Below are 14078 nucleotides of genomic sequence, written 5' to 3' on the forward strand. Positions count from 1 at the left end.
CACTAACACGAACATCCCATTAATGGGTGTTTTGTATGGATGTGTTCTTAGGTACCTGAAGATGAGGTGACAGAGATATCTGAAGCAACCGACGCCACAGACATCTCTGAAGCATCTGACCAAGACAACAACAAGAAGGCAAGTGCCCATCCCGTCCCCTTTTTACCCCACTAAAAGCTGACTGCTGTCTCTGGGCTGATGAATAAGACTAGGTTATTGAGCCATGTGTATGTGTGCTTGTGCTGTTCAGACTGTAGATGTGGCAGAAGACTTAGAAGAGGCTCTGATAGCTCAGTACACCTATGTGGGAGCCACCACTAACATCCACCCGTATCTGTCAGCCATGGTCAACTATGCACAGCCGGTCAAGTTCCAGAGTTTTGATGTAGCTGAAGGTGAGAGCTTCAACTTTTAGCTGTCATTTCTCATGTAAGAGCCTCATAGAACAATCAATCAATTACTGACTGTCAAAATAAATGTTAATCAGCTTTTCTTTTCTTTTCTTTTGTTTTTCAGAAAGGAATATCCACCATAACATGTCATCTTTTAACGAGTCAGTTGGCCTGGGCTATCTGAAGACTAATGCCATTGAGTTTGTGAAGTATCCTTTGAGCATTTGTCAGATCAGCCAGTTGCATTGGATTTTTCTAGAAAATAGAACAGCTATAAAAAAAAAAAAAAAAGGACGCTAAGGTAGGAAAAATGTAGATAAATAATACATTTAAGTTATCGTTACAGGATGTATGTAAACTTTAATCAGCATAAGATCAGATTTCACCAAGTTTAGGTTTTAAGTTTAAACTCTATGAGACTTTAAGGGAAATAGCTCAGACACTTTACTGAGATGCATGAAGAGACATAAATTTCCAATGAAATCTGAGTTTGAACTTTATAGATTGAGGTCACCTAAATGAGAGCTGAACGTCTGCTCAGAACTGATGTTTTTTAGCCATACTTGTTTCCACTCTGCTGTCGGAAAAGAACTTGAGGCCTCTAGAGCCCAGTGTGCTTTCAGCCTGTGTAGCTCGGGCTGACACACAGCCTCTCTCTCCCCTCCAGTGGGACTGCTTGACCCAAGCTGTTCACACTAAAAATAGTTGTACAGTCTGTTTAATGCACACACGCACACACATGTGTTGAAACACACATGTTCTCCCTCCCCTTTTTTTTTTCAAATTTTCCTGAGCTTCAGCACAGCTACAACAAGCGTCAGATGAGCCGTATCTACCCCAAAGGGGGCCGGGTGGACTCCAGTAATTACATGCCTCAGATCTTCTGGAACGCAGGCTGCCAGATGGTCTCACTCAACTTCCAGACCCCAGGTACCACAGCATGCAACATGGGACCTCTAACCTCACACTCACCCATACAACACCACTCATAGTATATTACAAAATACACACTCAAATCTAATTTCAAGTAACCCTCTGATCATGCTCAGAGCATCTTCTGCATGTGGGGAAGGGTTGACTGTGAAGCTACGAAACGACCATCTCGCAGCTGCAAATATATTCATGCAGGAAAAAAAAACAAGTTTCTGAATTAAAGTTTGGATTTGGTGTCAGCTCATTTAAAAAGAATCAATATCTTTTCGTGTGTGCAAAATTGCTAAATAAATGCAGCTGAATTCGTACCTCTGTTTATCTCTGACCTCTTACAAACACTCACACACACTATCAAACTGTTGCTGCCATATAAACACCTTAACAGGGAGTGAAACAGCTGCTGTCCTATGTCCAGAGGCATTAGACATTAGACCATATGGCCTGCTGTGAGTGGGGCATATGTGAGGCTTTAGGCAGGGGTCTGGGGACTTGGAGCTAAGGGGGAGTCAGGGAAAATATTACAAACCCATTCACTCAGATTCAGAAAAAAATTCACATAGTCTTTGAATGATGGGGTTTTTCTGTTTTCTTTTTTAGTCATTAATTTATTTGGATTGTTTTGATGTTTAAACACTGGCGTGTATATATTGCAGTTACTAATCACTTATCATTCTCACTCTTCTCTCAGATCTGGCCATGCAGCTGAACCAAGGAAAGTTTGAGTACAATGGTTCCTGCGGGTGAGCACAGCTCCTCAACTCCTGTCTTTAGCTCATTCCGGTCTGTCCCCTCCCTCCCTCTCCACTCCTCTCTAAAGCTCATCAATTATAGCTTGTCACATCTCATTAGCGACTGCCAGAAGCGACCGCAGCTACTATCTTTTCCAAAAACCAATGAGTGCTTTCGAGAAGGAAGCTCCTCTTCTCTCGGCAGTCATCTGTCTCTTCCTCTCTCCCTTGTCGTCTCCATGCCTCGCCTTTAATACCGTCCCTGAGGGCAGAGATTTTCCTGCTAATGCTGGAAATCTTATATGTGGCGAGATCGAGGCTTTTGCAGACAGTCATCACTACTAATGTTACTCTGATGGGCCTCTGGTTAGCATACACATATGCACAGTACCTTCGTGTGCTACATTTATTCTAAATCGAGAGACATCAACAACAAAAAAATGTTTGTAAAGGCATCATAATCAGATTTTACAAAACAAAAGTGTGTTCATTGATGGGTTTGTGCGTGGCCGTTTTCCTCATGTGCATCTTCTGTGCACGTCAGGTACCTGCTGAAGCCCGACTTCATGCGGCGGTCAGACAGGATGTTTGACCCATTCTCAGAGACACCGGTGGATGGCGTCATCGCTGCAACCTGCAGTGTACAGGTTAGGTCGTGCAGTACTAATAAATCATTCAGGGAAAAAGTGGATAAGGGATTTCCATTCAGGGATTCAGCCTAGTCTTAAACCAAACTTTTTTTTCAGTGGAACTAGGTTTCATCCATGTCTGTGAAACCTACAGATAATATCATGTTGAAGGTTGGTTTCAGGCTTAGATGTGGCATGCTGTACAAATTACAGTGGTTCTTATATCGCGCTTTTTTACTCTCCTAGAGGACTCAAAGCGTTTTATGCAACATGACTCATTCACCTATTCATATTCAGGAGCAACTCTAGGTTCAGTATCTTGCCCAAGGACACTGGCATGCAGACTGAATCACCAAACTTCTGATTAGTATATAGGTTGCAGTACCTCTTGAGCCACAGCCACCCCACAGTGCACTGAATGAACCTGTGCAGATAATATTTCTGTAAAATCAACACCTCTCCAAAGCACTGAGAATGGTCTGCTTCTTTTTTAGGTGTTCTCAGGACAGTTTCTCTCTGACAAGAAAATCGGGACCTACGTTGAAGTCGACATGTATGGACTGCCAACGGACACCATCCGGAAAGAGTTTCGCACTCGCATGGTGATGAACAATGGACTGAACCCTGCCTACAACGAGGAGCCATTCGTCTTCAGAAAGGTAGCACGAACGGATAGACGGGGCAACAATAATGGATGCAGTGAGTTGAAAAAATGTTGCAGCACGTAGTCCCATTTGGGATGAGCCAATGGAAATGGAAACTGGGGGAGAAAAATCTATTATTTGGGTTGGAGAAAGATCTTAGTGACATGAGAAGCAGCCTGATTCTCATCTTACTCCAGTACAAAGGGTGGAAGGAGAAGGAAAGGAGACAATAATGAAATCTAAGATAATAGTAGCAAGAGTTAGGGAGAGGAGGAAGCAGATGGAGAATATAAAGTGAGAATACAGAAACGGAGTGATTTGGGATACTGTTGAATAATAAAGTGTGACATAAAAAACGAAACACAATCTACTGTATACTGACTCACAGAAAAAGAAAAAGGAAGTGAGGAAAGGAGCCACAGAAATGAAAAGAAAGATAATTAGAGGTGAGGGAGAGAATTAAAGGGAAAATAAAAGAGATGGGAGCCAAAGAGAGAGAGGAACATGTGTGTAATAGTGCTGCTCTCAGCAGAATAGGAAGTCTCTCAGCCATGACTGTGACTCCAGCTTCCTAACACACACCATCAATCACAGCCTGCCGCAGTGCTGCTCACACACACACACACACACACACACACACACACACACACCTACCTATCAAAGAGGGCCATCATAAGCAGTCTGCAAGCAAGATTCGTTTCTCACCTCCACACACACAGATGCCCTCAAATGCCGCCACACTTTTTGCATGCATACACACCGCTGTCATGACTGCAAGCGAACAATACACAGTGCATCAGCAGGGCTGTGAATGTGTAAGCAAACACACACACACACACACACACACACGCGATGCTTCTACCCATTCATCTCCAGTGAGTATTCTTCAGCCTTATCTCCCACCTTCCCATCGTCTTTGTATTAATCATCCTCTTATCTTCACATAGAAGCCCAGTTAAGACACTCTCTCGCTCTCTTTTTTTCCAAGGGTGTGAGTACAGAAGCTCATCTGCAGACACAAGTTAAAAGCATACATATGTACACGAGATATTCTCCACTCCTTGGATGCATACTAGCTGCAGAGACGGGCTTGTCAGCAGTCAGATATGCAGTGTGTTCCTCCTTTATCGTGTCTTTTTCTTTTATCACACATGGACTATACCCCGATTGTGTCCCTTGCAGTTCCATCTTCGACCTTCCCCTTTAATGATGCTGCTTTCTTTTACTGCTTTGTCTGGCAAATATTTATCTTTTTAAACATTATCAGAGCAGAATGAGCTCAGTAGACTTCCAAAATTTCGGTAGAACTAATGGCGACGTTTCTTTTTCCTTTTTTTCAGTGTGGTTACTCCTCCCTCTTACCCACTGTTTCCCTTCATGCCTTCCTTCTAGGTGATCTTACCAGACCTGGCCGTGCTGCGCATCGCAGTCTACGACGACAACAATAAGCTGATTGGGCAGCGCATCCTGCCTCTTGACGGCCTGCAGGCTGGCTACCGCCACATCTCTCTGAGAAACGAAGGCAACAAGCCGCTGTCGTTGCCCACAGTCTTCTGCCAAATCATCCTCAAGACCTACGTGCCCGACGGCTTCGGAGGTGAGGGAAACACACAAATTGCAGCACTTAATGTATTTTATATTACTGGATAGACTTCAGTGCATGGGTAAAACAGAACTATAAGTTTGTTTTGTATAGATAACCTTTAATATCCGCCATAAGTATTCTGAGAGCAGTATAATAAAGCAGCTGCTGTAGCCTGCAGGGAGAGGAGAGGAGAAAGGAAAGCAAGAAAACTCTCTCCTGCTCGCTTTTTCTCTGCCTTGGTTTTAACATTCACAGTAATGGCGTGGCACAAATGATGATGACAGTGACTCTGCAGTAATGGTTTCGAACAGGCACGAGCATACAAATGAGCAGGACAATTGGAGTTGTCATTAAATAAAGCCAACGGGCTCGCACTGAGGAATCATTACTGTAACCATTAGTGGTTATTCTGCAAGATCTGTCGCTATCACTTTCCTACTCAAGCAGCTCTTTACCAAGAGCTGAAAATAAGATCCTGTTCCCTAGTAACGGTTATTTAAACAAGACGTGAAGATGATTTCAGATTTGATAAGGAGACTTTCTCAGAACGTAGACAGGAACGCAAAGCTGTGTCATACAAAGTTTGCACTGAATGACACATTTCAGCGTCAGGTTATTCATTCAGCCCACCAGGCTCATGACGAAATCTTCTAAATCTCTTTGTGTTTCAGCTATTGTGGATGCTCTATCAGACCCAAAGAAGTTTTTGACTATAGCAGAGAAGAGAGCTGACCAGATGAAAGCACTGGGAATTGACACGGTACACATGGGTTTGGAAGCGGCGCCCATACGAATCCAAAACTGGTCTGATCGCATGTATCTGACTGAAAGGATGCAGCCAGTTTGAATAAATGCGTCTCTTTTCCTTTGTAGAACGACATAGCAGATGTTCCCAGCGGAAGCTCCAAAAACGACAAGAAAGGGAAGGGTAAAGGTGACACCGTGAAAACCAGTGTGACACCGCAAGCCAGCTCAGACATGGCCCAGACTTCCAACGCTGCCCAAAATAACACGACCGAAGCCAAGAAGGGTATACGCTGACGTAAAGACAGTTCGCATACAGCATGTTTAATATGTCTATGTAAACACAGAATAACATTTGTTTCCACTGCTGTTTCAGATAACGCACTCGTGCCTACTGTCAGCATTGATGACTTAAAGCAAATGAAGGTTGGTATTGTAACTCCTGTCACATAGCTCAGCAGCAGGTTTCCTTTAGTTTAGTCTGTACAGGCATATGTATGAAAATGAGCAATTATATAGAAGTAATCTTTGCTTCAGGTGTTGACATTGTCTGTATCATGTTTAGACCTAAAAAACAATAACTACTTTGTGTTATATTTTAGTAATAACAAATACTATTGTAGTTATGATTTTGCACCAATATTAAACTCACAATTATCTCATGGAAGTAATTGCACGCCAACTATTAATGCTGCCTGAGTCTAGTATATTGTACATCGTGACTAAACATGGATCTCTCCCACTGCAGTCGTACCTTAAATTGATTAAAAAGCAGCAGAAGGAGCTCAACACTCTAAAGAAGAAACACTCAAAGGTGGGTGACTGTTTTACTGCAGACCTGTCTGCTAATAATACAAAGGGGCTGCTGTTTATTCCTGACAGTTATTGATGCTCAGAGGGATAGAAACGGTGGAAGGGGAGGCGGCTCTACCTTTCATCTTCCACTGACCACTGACTGCATGCGCACACACACACACACACACACACACACACACACACACACACACACACACACACACACACACACACACACACACAGACAGTCCATTCATAATGTACATAGGGTGCTTCTGAGTATGCTAATGTGTCATATTGCTTCTAGTGTCTCCTGGCTGCACAAAGCAAGTCTGTATAAGAGAGATGCAGGAAATTATACAACTGTTTCTTTACTGCAAACTTTTCCTTTTCCCTTCCTCTCAGGGATGGATTTGTGGAGATTTGAGTTATATCCCAGGAGTAAAGAAGGCACATATGTTAAAATACTGAGAAGTGTCTATAGATCCAGACACATAATGATTTGCTGTTTTTCTTCAAACAGCGATCGGCACAGTTTATATTGGCTGCTGGCTCAGTCATACATGCAGATTAATCATCACAGAATTTAGTCCTGTTGCTTAACATATGTATATCAGTACCTGCAGACCCATCTGTTGGCTGAAAAAAAAGATAGCTGCTGGTTCATTATTCAGGGGGAGCAACAAAATCAACATGAGTGTATTACAAACAATAATCGTTGTTGTTGTTGCTGCTGCCTGTTGTGCTGATTCCAAATTGGTTTCAATATAGGTTAAAACTGCATCTGCATGGCATAGGTAAATACTTATATATAATAAATAATAATTATAAATAATAAACGTGTCTCCCTTTTCTGCACTAGGATCAAAATACAATGCAGAAAACTCACTGCACGCAGGTGGACAAGATAGTGTCTCTGCATGATAAGGAGAAGGTAACTCTGGAGAAGCTACTAGAGAAAGCCATCAAGAAACGAGGGTAAGTGGAGACAAAAGCAAACACACACACACACACACACACACACACACACACACACACACACACACACACACACACACACACACACACACACACACACACACACACAAACTCAGTCTCATCTCTGTGTTTTGTCCTTTAGTGTCTCCCTTGTGAAGTCAGTCTTGTCTCTATGTTTGTTTATCTTTTTGTCTCTGTCAAATTCTGAGGTTTGGGTCTGTGTCTTGGTGTTAGTTCCAGTTTTATTTTGATAGTCTTGTGTGCTTCATGTTGAGTTTTAAGTTACCTGTCTAGTTTTCCTGATTTGTTGCAGCTATGTTCCCTTGTGTTTCCCATCTCCCTAACTGCCTCGTGTGTATTTATTGTTTGACTCTTTCCTGCTCAGTGAATGTTTTTTTGTTCTCTTTCCCCCTGTAGACCATTAAAGCTGTGTTATTGAGTTCATTTCTAGTTTCCAGAGTCCTGCATTTGGGTTCTATTCTGCCTGCTACACTGGCAAACCTCGACATCTAGAGCTCAGAAAATAATATTAGCTGTGTCAAACTGCACAGAGCATACAAAGAGGACAGGAGGTCCCCGTGCAAGACTCGACACTGCTTCTATAAAGCTCCCTGTGTGATGTGAAGCTTTGCAAATAACCATTTATGCACAGAGACAAATCAAAGACATACCTAACTTTGCCCACCCCTCTTGACTCCATTCCTTAAGATCAATTTAACTAAACCTCTCTTGTCCACTTGTACATGTGGGTTCCTTACAGTGAAAACAACTGCCAAGAGCTGAAGAAGGAGACAGAAGATAAGATTCAAACGCTAGTTGCTGATCATAAAACCAAGGTAACTTACAGCAAACGCTCTTTCCACAAAGCTATTATTAGATGTGAGGATGACAAGTATCTTAGCTGTGAGTTATTAATGCGCTCGTGTGTTCGCATGCAGGTAAAGGACATCACAGCACAGCACACCAAAGAGTGGTCAGAGCTAATCAGTAGTCACAGCAGTGAGGAGCAGGAGATGAAGGACAGCCACGTCACCCAGCAGTGTGAACACCTCAAGAAGCTCTTGGCCACTGTCCAGGAGCAGCAGACCATGCAGCTCAAACTCATTCATGAAAGGTGAGAGACCCGCACAGCTTGCTCACACACATAGGGATGGATTACTGCGAGTGATCAGACATGATCATTTGGGGCAGCTACTCTGAGATTTTATTGCCAAAAATTGGATGCAGACAACTTGTCTTATATGCAGCTGCTTGTTCCACAATGCAGGCAGAGCAAAGAGATGCGTGCCAACCAGGCTAAAATGTCCATGGAAAACAGTAAAGCCATCAGCCAGGACAAGACTATCAAAAATAAGGCAGAGCGAGAGAGGTGGGTCACGCCCATGATGTAATCGTTCAGTCGTTGTTTTGGGGCTCTTAAGCGCTCATTGTAACTTCATGTTGTGATGGTTTTCTTCCGCTCTGAAGGAGAGTGCGAGAGCTAAACAGCAGCAACACCAAGAAGTTCCTGGATGAGAGGAAGAGGGTAGGATGTTTATTTTTTGTTCCTCAGCTGAAGAGCACTTCAATCATTATTCCTTTAGCCTGTGCACTGGATTAACATTGTTGGAATTTAAATACAAAGTGTAATATCCCTCAGTCTGTTCCCCCTGCTGCCATTGGGCAAGTGATAAAGAAGTTGTTGCTCCTGCAGCGCTCAACCTCAGAGTAGTTTCTTTCCTCAGGCTGAGACAGCCTGTCATTCTTGTTTGTGACGACATCAGAATTTTGTTTTACAACACACTGTTGCATAATGATCATTAATCTTGAATCAAATGCTCCAAATGACTCCCCCTACTAAAACATATTTCATTGTAATAAAAAACATTGCTATTTATTTATGACAATTTAGTTTATTGCCTTTGTCTCCGTGTTTCTGCAGCTGGCTATGAAGCATCAGAAGGAGATGGAGCAGCTAGAGAAAAACCAGAGAGAGCAGCTGGAGAAACTGGAGAAGTTCAATGAGCAGGTACATAGAAGGAAATTACCTTTTACTGCCACTACAGTGTAAATTGATCTAGATAGGTGACAGCAATCACAGTTACTGCTATCTAAGCTGTTAACACTGTTGTTTAAACCCAGCATTTAGTATTGGACCATATCCTGCTCATATCAGAACATTCCTCAGTTTAGGGAGCTTCTTGCTTTACCGGCTTAGAAAGTATAAATGACACTCAAGCTTTGGGACTAGTTAAATGTTCTAGATACATTTGTCATAAGTTTACATTCCCTCATCATGGGCATGACTGTCATTGTAATTTCGGGCTTTTAACTTTTTTTAACACTAACTTTTTCCAGGGTAGAATGAATGTAAAGCATGTATCTTTAGTGGAGATAATTTCTCTGAATTTCAGAGTCGGACACTCACATTCCAGTCCTCTGTGTATATATTCCTCCAGCACTGTAACCAGTTTAGGATCATTTTCCTGTTGGAAAGTTGGGCACCACTAGGTGTGCCCAACTTTCAACTATCTAGCTGTTGATTTGAGGTGAAATTTAAGAATTTGGAGGTAGTCACTCTTCTTCAATATTCCATCCACTTTGTGTAATGTACCAGTACCAGAAATGGCTCAGAGGGACTTTCCCAACTAGTGTGATTCCACAGATTTCTTTCTTAGATCTTTACTGAGTTCACTGGACTTTCCCATTGTTCTGCATATTGGTAAATCCAGTGAGTGCTGTCAAACAAATACTTTTAATGCTCATGATGAGGGTTTGTAAACTTCTAAACACAACTGTACTTCCTTCACTGCCATATTGACTGCTGTTGTTATTGCTTGTGATATAATTATTATTTATGCAAAAATTTTCCCCCAAAGTTAGGATCAGAATTGCCCTGAATTACTAAAGATAAACAAAACTGCTGAAATGAAACAAACAAACAAACAAAAAAGCCAGATTATAATATCAGCGTCTTTTTCCCCCCAACATTACAAATAGAAGAAAGTACGGTTTACGTCATCATGTCCCCATTTTTGCATTTTATTTTACCATCTGTCATAGTACCTGTACATGTTTCACATGTATGCACATTTTCCTTTCTTTTAATTTGATTTGCTTCTTCCGGCACAGCTTTTGAAATCACACCATGCAAACAAACAGGTTCAAGGTAGGCATCGCCATCTCCCCTCAGCTCTACCTCTGACATCACCTTTCTGTCACTGCATCATTCAGTGATCGTGTTTCCTTTCACGTCTTTTCCTCCTAGTCACGTTTTCATTGCCTCAGTTTTTCACCGAGCCTGTTTAAGTCTTGACTTATCTGCTATCTAAATGATTGCTATAATGATCTACTCAAGTGACTCAGCCCTGAGTACAGCAGGGGAATAGTACACGACAGGCCTGTCTTTGAAGAGATTTGCACAGTTTGAAATAGAAAGTGTTTCTTTCCTCTGTATGATGAAATTCCACTCCCACATTTTTAGTCTGCAGCTCTTGCGCTGTCAGGAGTGCCAACTAGAAGCTCAAGTCATTTATCACCATGACTCACCAGCTATTACTAAGTAAAAACAGCCAGCTCACAACCTGCTCCTCTGTGCTTCTACTCCAGCTCATAATCATTTACTTTCATAGTATGTCACTGTGTCCCACTGAGGCAACAATTACTCCAACTAAGCATGTGGCTTTATTACCTGCCAAGCAATTCAGAGATACACCCAACAGAATCCTGAAATCTGAAGCCCATACTGATAAATTGTTTACTAAAAATTGAACACAAATTGATCACAAAAGTTGTACAAATCCACTAGAAAATCTTCCACTTGCACACATTAAAAGAAGGTGTCTGTCTGTCTTAACTGTCTTCCATCTCTTCCAAGACGAAGGACATGCAGCAGATGGTGAAGTTGGAGGAGGAGATGGACCGCAGACCTGCCACAGTGGTGTGAGCGGCTGAGACTGGGAAGACACATTCACACTTGTACACTCAAACACAAGAAGGTGCAGAAAACACTCCACAGAAAGCCCTCTACAGTCCAGAGATGAAAACCTTCCTGCATCACTTTCTGTGTTTTATTTATGTTCGCTCAGACACACAGCAGCCCCGGCCCTACACCTCTTCTTTTGCTCTGTTCACTCAGCCATGCATCGTGTGCTCTCCAACCACTATCTTTATACCACTGAGCCATTGGTGCTTATCACCGTTTGTCAGGGGGGATTAACCACTTATCGAGACAGGAAACGTTACCTCGGAGAACACACAGGAAAATACGTCGTCTCCTCTAGTGTATCTAAATTCTCTGTTGCCATCACATTGTATGTTCTCTTCAGCTATTAGCAGTACTTAGTACAAGCACACATACACCAAATTCCTCCCACACACACACGCCGGCTCATGACAGGTCACATAAACAGGCTCTGTTCCCAATTTGACCATTTTTGCGAAGGAAAAAAAAAAAGCAGTATCCAATGAACCGCTGCAGAAACAGAGGGATGAAGAGTATGTATAAGATTTAATGTCATTTCAGCACAAATGAATCAACTGTATGAGAAATACACTGTATGCTACACCAGTCGTGTCCTGAGCACTTTGTATCTGATAGGCTGTCAAAAAAAGTTAAAAAAGAAAAAAAAGAAAAAGAGAAGAAAAACTAACAAAAACACAGAACATGTAGCGGTGCACTACTGTAGGTTTTCTGTTTTCAGTAAGAATGTATTTTTAAAAAAATAAAATTGTTGTATTAAGAGTGGCAACACCCACCCCCCCTTTCTCCCTCCATGTTACACAATCCTCCACCTTATCACAAAGACATGTTATTGACTTTTTGATGACTATAAAAAAGGTTTATTGTCATGCTGAGTCAGAATACTATAAAGGGATCACAGGGAATACATGCTAATCCCTCAATCAAATTTTTTTGTTTCACTTACTTTAATTTTAGGTACTCATGAGATGGTTTAATAGCTGTGCTTCTTTTGCACTTGGAAATTACATTTACGTGTATTTTACTCGTTTCCATGAGTACAGTTTAAACTGCAATACTTTTGGTACTCTACGTACACTATGCAAACAAGATAATTCCCTCATAGCTGTAACAGTAAACGGTATTCCACACTTGCTGTCGCCCATTCCTCTATCTGACTTTGGCTGGCAGCCGTCTCTTTGTCTTGTCATTATTACAGCATTGTTGAATGCTAGTGCTCCCTTTATAGATTCTTGACTGCACCTGAGCACCCTCAGCTTGTAAACCTCGCAGTTTCCCTGTCCTGCTCTGGCTATAGGAGGGTGGACCGAATAACAGATTCGTAGAAGTCTCTGGTGTTCACTCCTGTCTACAGCAGGTTCCCTTCCTAACGATGTTACAGAGGTGATGTTGGAGGTGGTGGTACTGTGCCCTGATGCCTCTGCAGAGAATTAAAAATGTGATGTGCAGTACTGTTATAATTTAACACTAACATTGACTAAACTGACAAAAAAGTCATGTAATGATATAAAAACATTAAGGATAAAGGCACCTATGGGTATTTTGGCCTTTTTTAAAAAGTTTTGTTTGTTTGTTTGTTTTCCCCTGTTTTATTCTGCTGTGTTATATGTAAAGGGTAGACGGGATATTCTTGTATATACTGGAATGTATGTAGTTTAATTTACTTTTGGACCAGTTGTGTTCTGCCATTTAAGGGCTTGGGGATTGAGTGGGTCTGCTGGGTGAGGGAAAAATGATCAACCATTGTTTTGTTTTTGAGTTTGTTCTTTTTCTTTTCTTGTTTTCCAGTCTGCCCTTATACTGCACCACACAACACGATATAAAGCTCTCACCACATATCTAGTGTAGAGATAAATGAGTAAAAGTGCTTTTAAATTTTATTCCATCGCTTTCAAATGTGCCACTCGGTGTCTGTTAGGATGTTTAAATTATTTTATGAATGATAAAATGCCAAATTAAGGGGTTATTTATATGAAAGTATATATAAATAAATGAATATATATTATATATTAGATAATGTGTAGTTTAAGATGATTATGTTAGAAGCTTTTTTTGCACTAGTTGAATGTTTCTGTTGTGTGATTTACATGTAACCTTTGGCTCTCGAGTTTGTCAAAAAAGCAGATTATTTTTGCAGAGCAACATCACTGATTTCATTTCCTCAGTTTCTACTGTATCTCCTTTATTTTCTATTTGAATTGTAGCTTGTCGACAGACATTCTGTGCGTGTTTTTGTATTTATATTGTACTGTTGAACTTATAGCAATGAAAATACTGTTGTTATCCAGCTCCTTTAATACTGTTTTATAGTATGTGTCTCAATAAATCCAGGTGTAAAATGGGACATAATTACGTGGCTCATTTGTGTTTTCCTCAGAACGTACTCTGTGTTTGACCTAACCTTGTTGAATTTGAGGGAAATAAAATATTTCCAATTGGGGGGAAAAAGTACAGTACTGCTAAAATCATGTACATTTCCCCAGGCGTGTACTTCTGTTTATCCAACGTATCCATAGTGTCATTTGTCATGTATCCGTCTGCTCTCTCCTTAACCCCCCCCCCCCCAAAATGCCCCAGGGCAGATGGCTCACTTTACCTTACAATATTAACCACCTCGATGTGACAGTTGTTGTGAACTATATAAATACAATTTGAACTGCATTGAATTAAATAGTAGAGTGATTAACGC

General features: G+C 41.4%; 1 protein-coding gene across 4 annotated transcripts in view; it reads left to right on the forward strand.

Annotated features, from left to right (window-relative positions):
* The window catches only part of plcb4b (phospholipase C, beta 4b), a 75897-nt gene extending 62159 nt beyond the window's left edge, over positions 1-13738 (forward strand). For 3 of the 4 annotated variants that reach the window (XM_026143387.1, XM_026143389.1, XM_026143390.1), the window contains 20 exons: positions 52-138; positions 251-395; positions 517-601; positions 1198-1322; positions 2014-2065; positions 2598-2700; positions 3177-3341; positions 4719-4923; positions 5583-5671; positions 5785-5941; positions 6032-6081; positions 6404-6469; positions 7313-7428; positions 8189-8264; positions 8367-8542; positions 8696-8797; positions 8896-8953; positions 9350-9436; positions 10540-10576; positions 11285-13738. In XM_026143387.1, the coding sequence (XP_025999172.1) occupies positions 52-138; positions 251-395; positions 517-601; positions 1198-1322; positions 2014-2065; positions 2598-2700; positions 3177-3341; positions 4719-4923; positions 5583-5671; positions 5785-5941; positions 6032-6081; positions 6404-6469; positions 7313-7428; positions 8189-8264; positions 8367-8542; positions 8696-8797; positions 8896-8953; positions 9350-9436; positions 10540-10576; positions 11285-11361 (2058 nt within the window). In that variant the 3' untranslated portion in view covers positions 11362-13738. The remainder of the gene's footprint in view (positions 1-51; positions 139-250; positions 396-516; positions 602-1197; positions 1323-2013; positions 2066-2597; positions 2701-3176; positions 3342-4718; positions 4924-5582; positions 5672-5784; positions 5942-6031; positions 6082-6403; positions 6470-7312; positions 7429-8188; positions 8265-8366; positions 8543-8695; positions 8798-8895; positions 8954-9349; positions 9437-10539; positions 10577-11284) is intronic. The other variant, XM_026143391.1, reaches the window with a different exon arrangement.
* Positions 13739-14078: the final 340 nt, after the last annotated feature.

This window comes from Astatotilapia calliptera, chromosome 15 (genome assembly GCF_900246225.1).
Source record: "Astatotilapia calliptera chromosome 15, fAstCal1.2, whole genome shotgun sequence".
Taxonomy (NCBI): Eukaryota; Metazoa; Chordata; class Actinopteri; order Cichliformes; family Cichlidae; genus Astatotilapia; species Astatotilapia calliptera.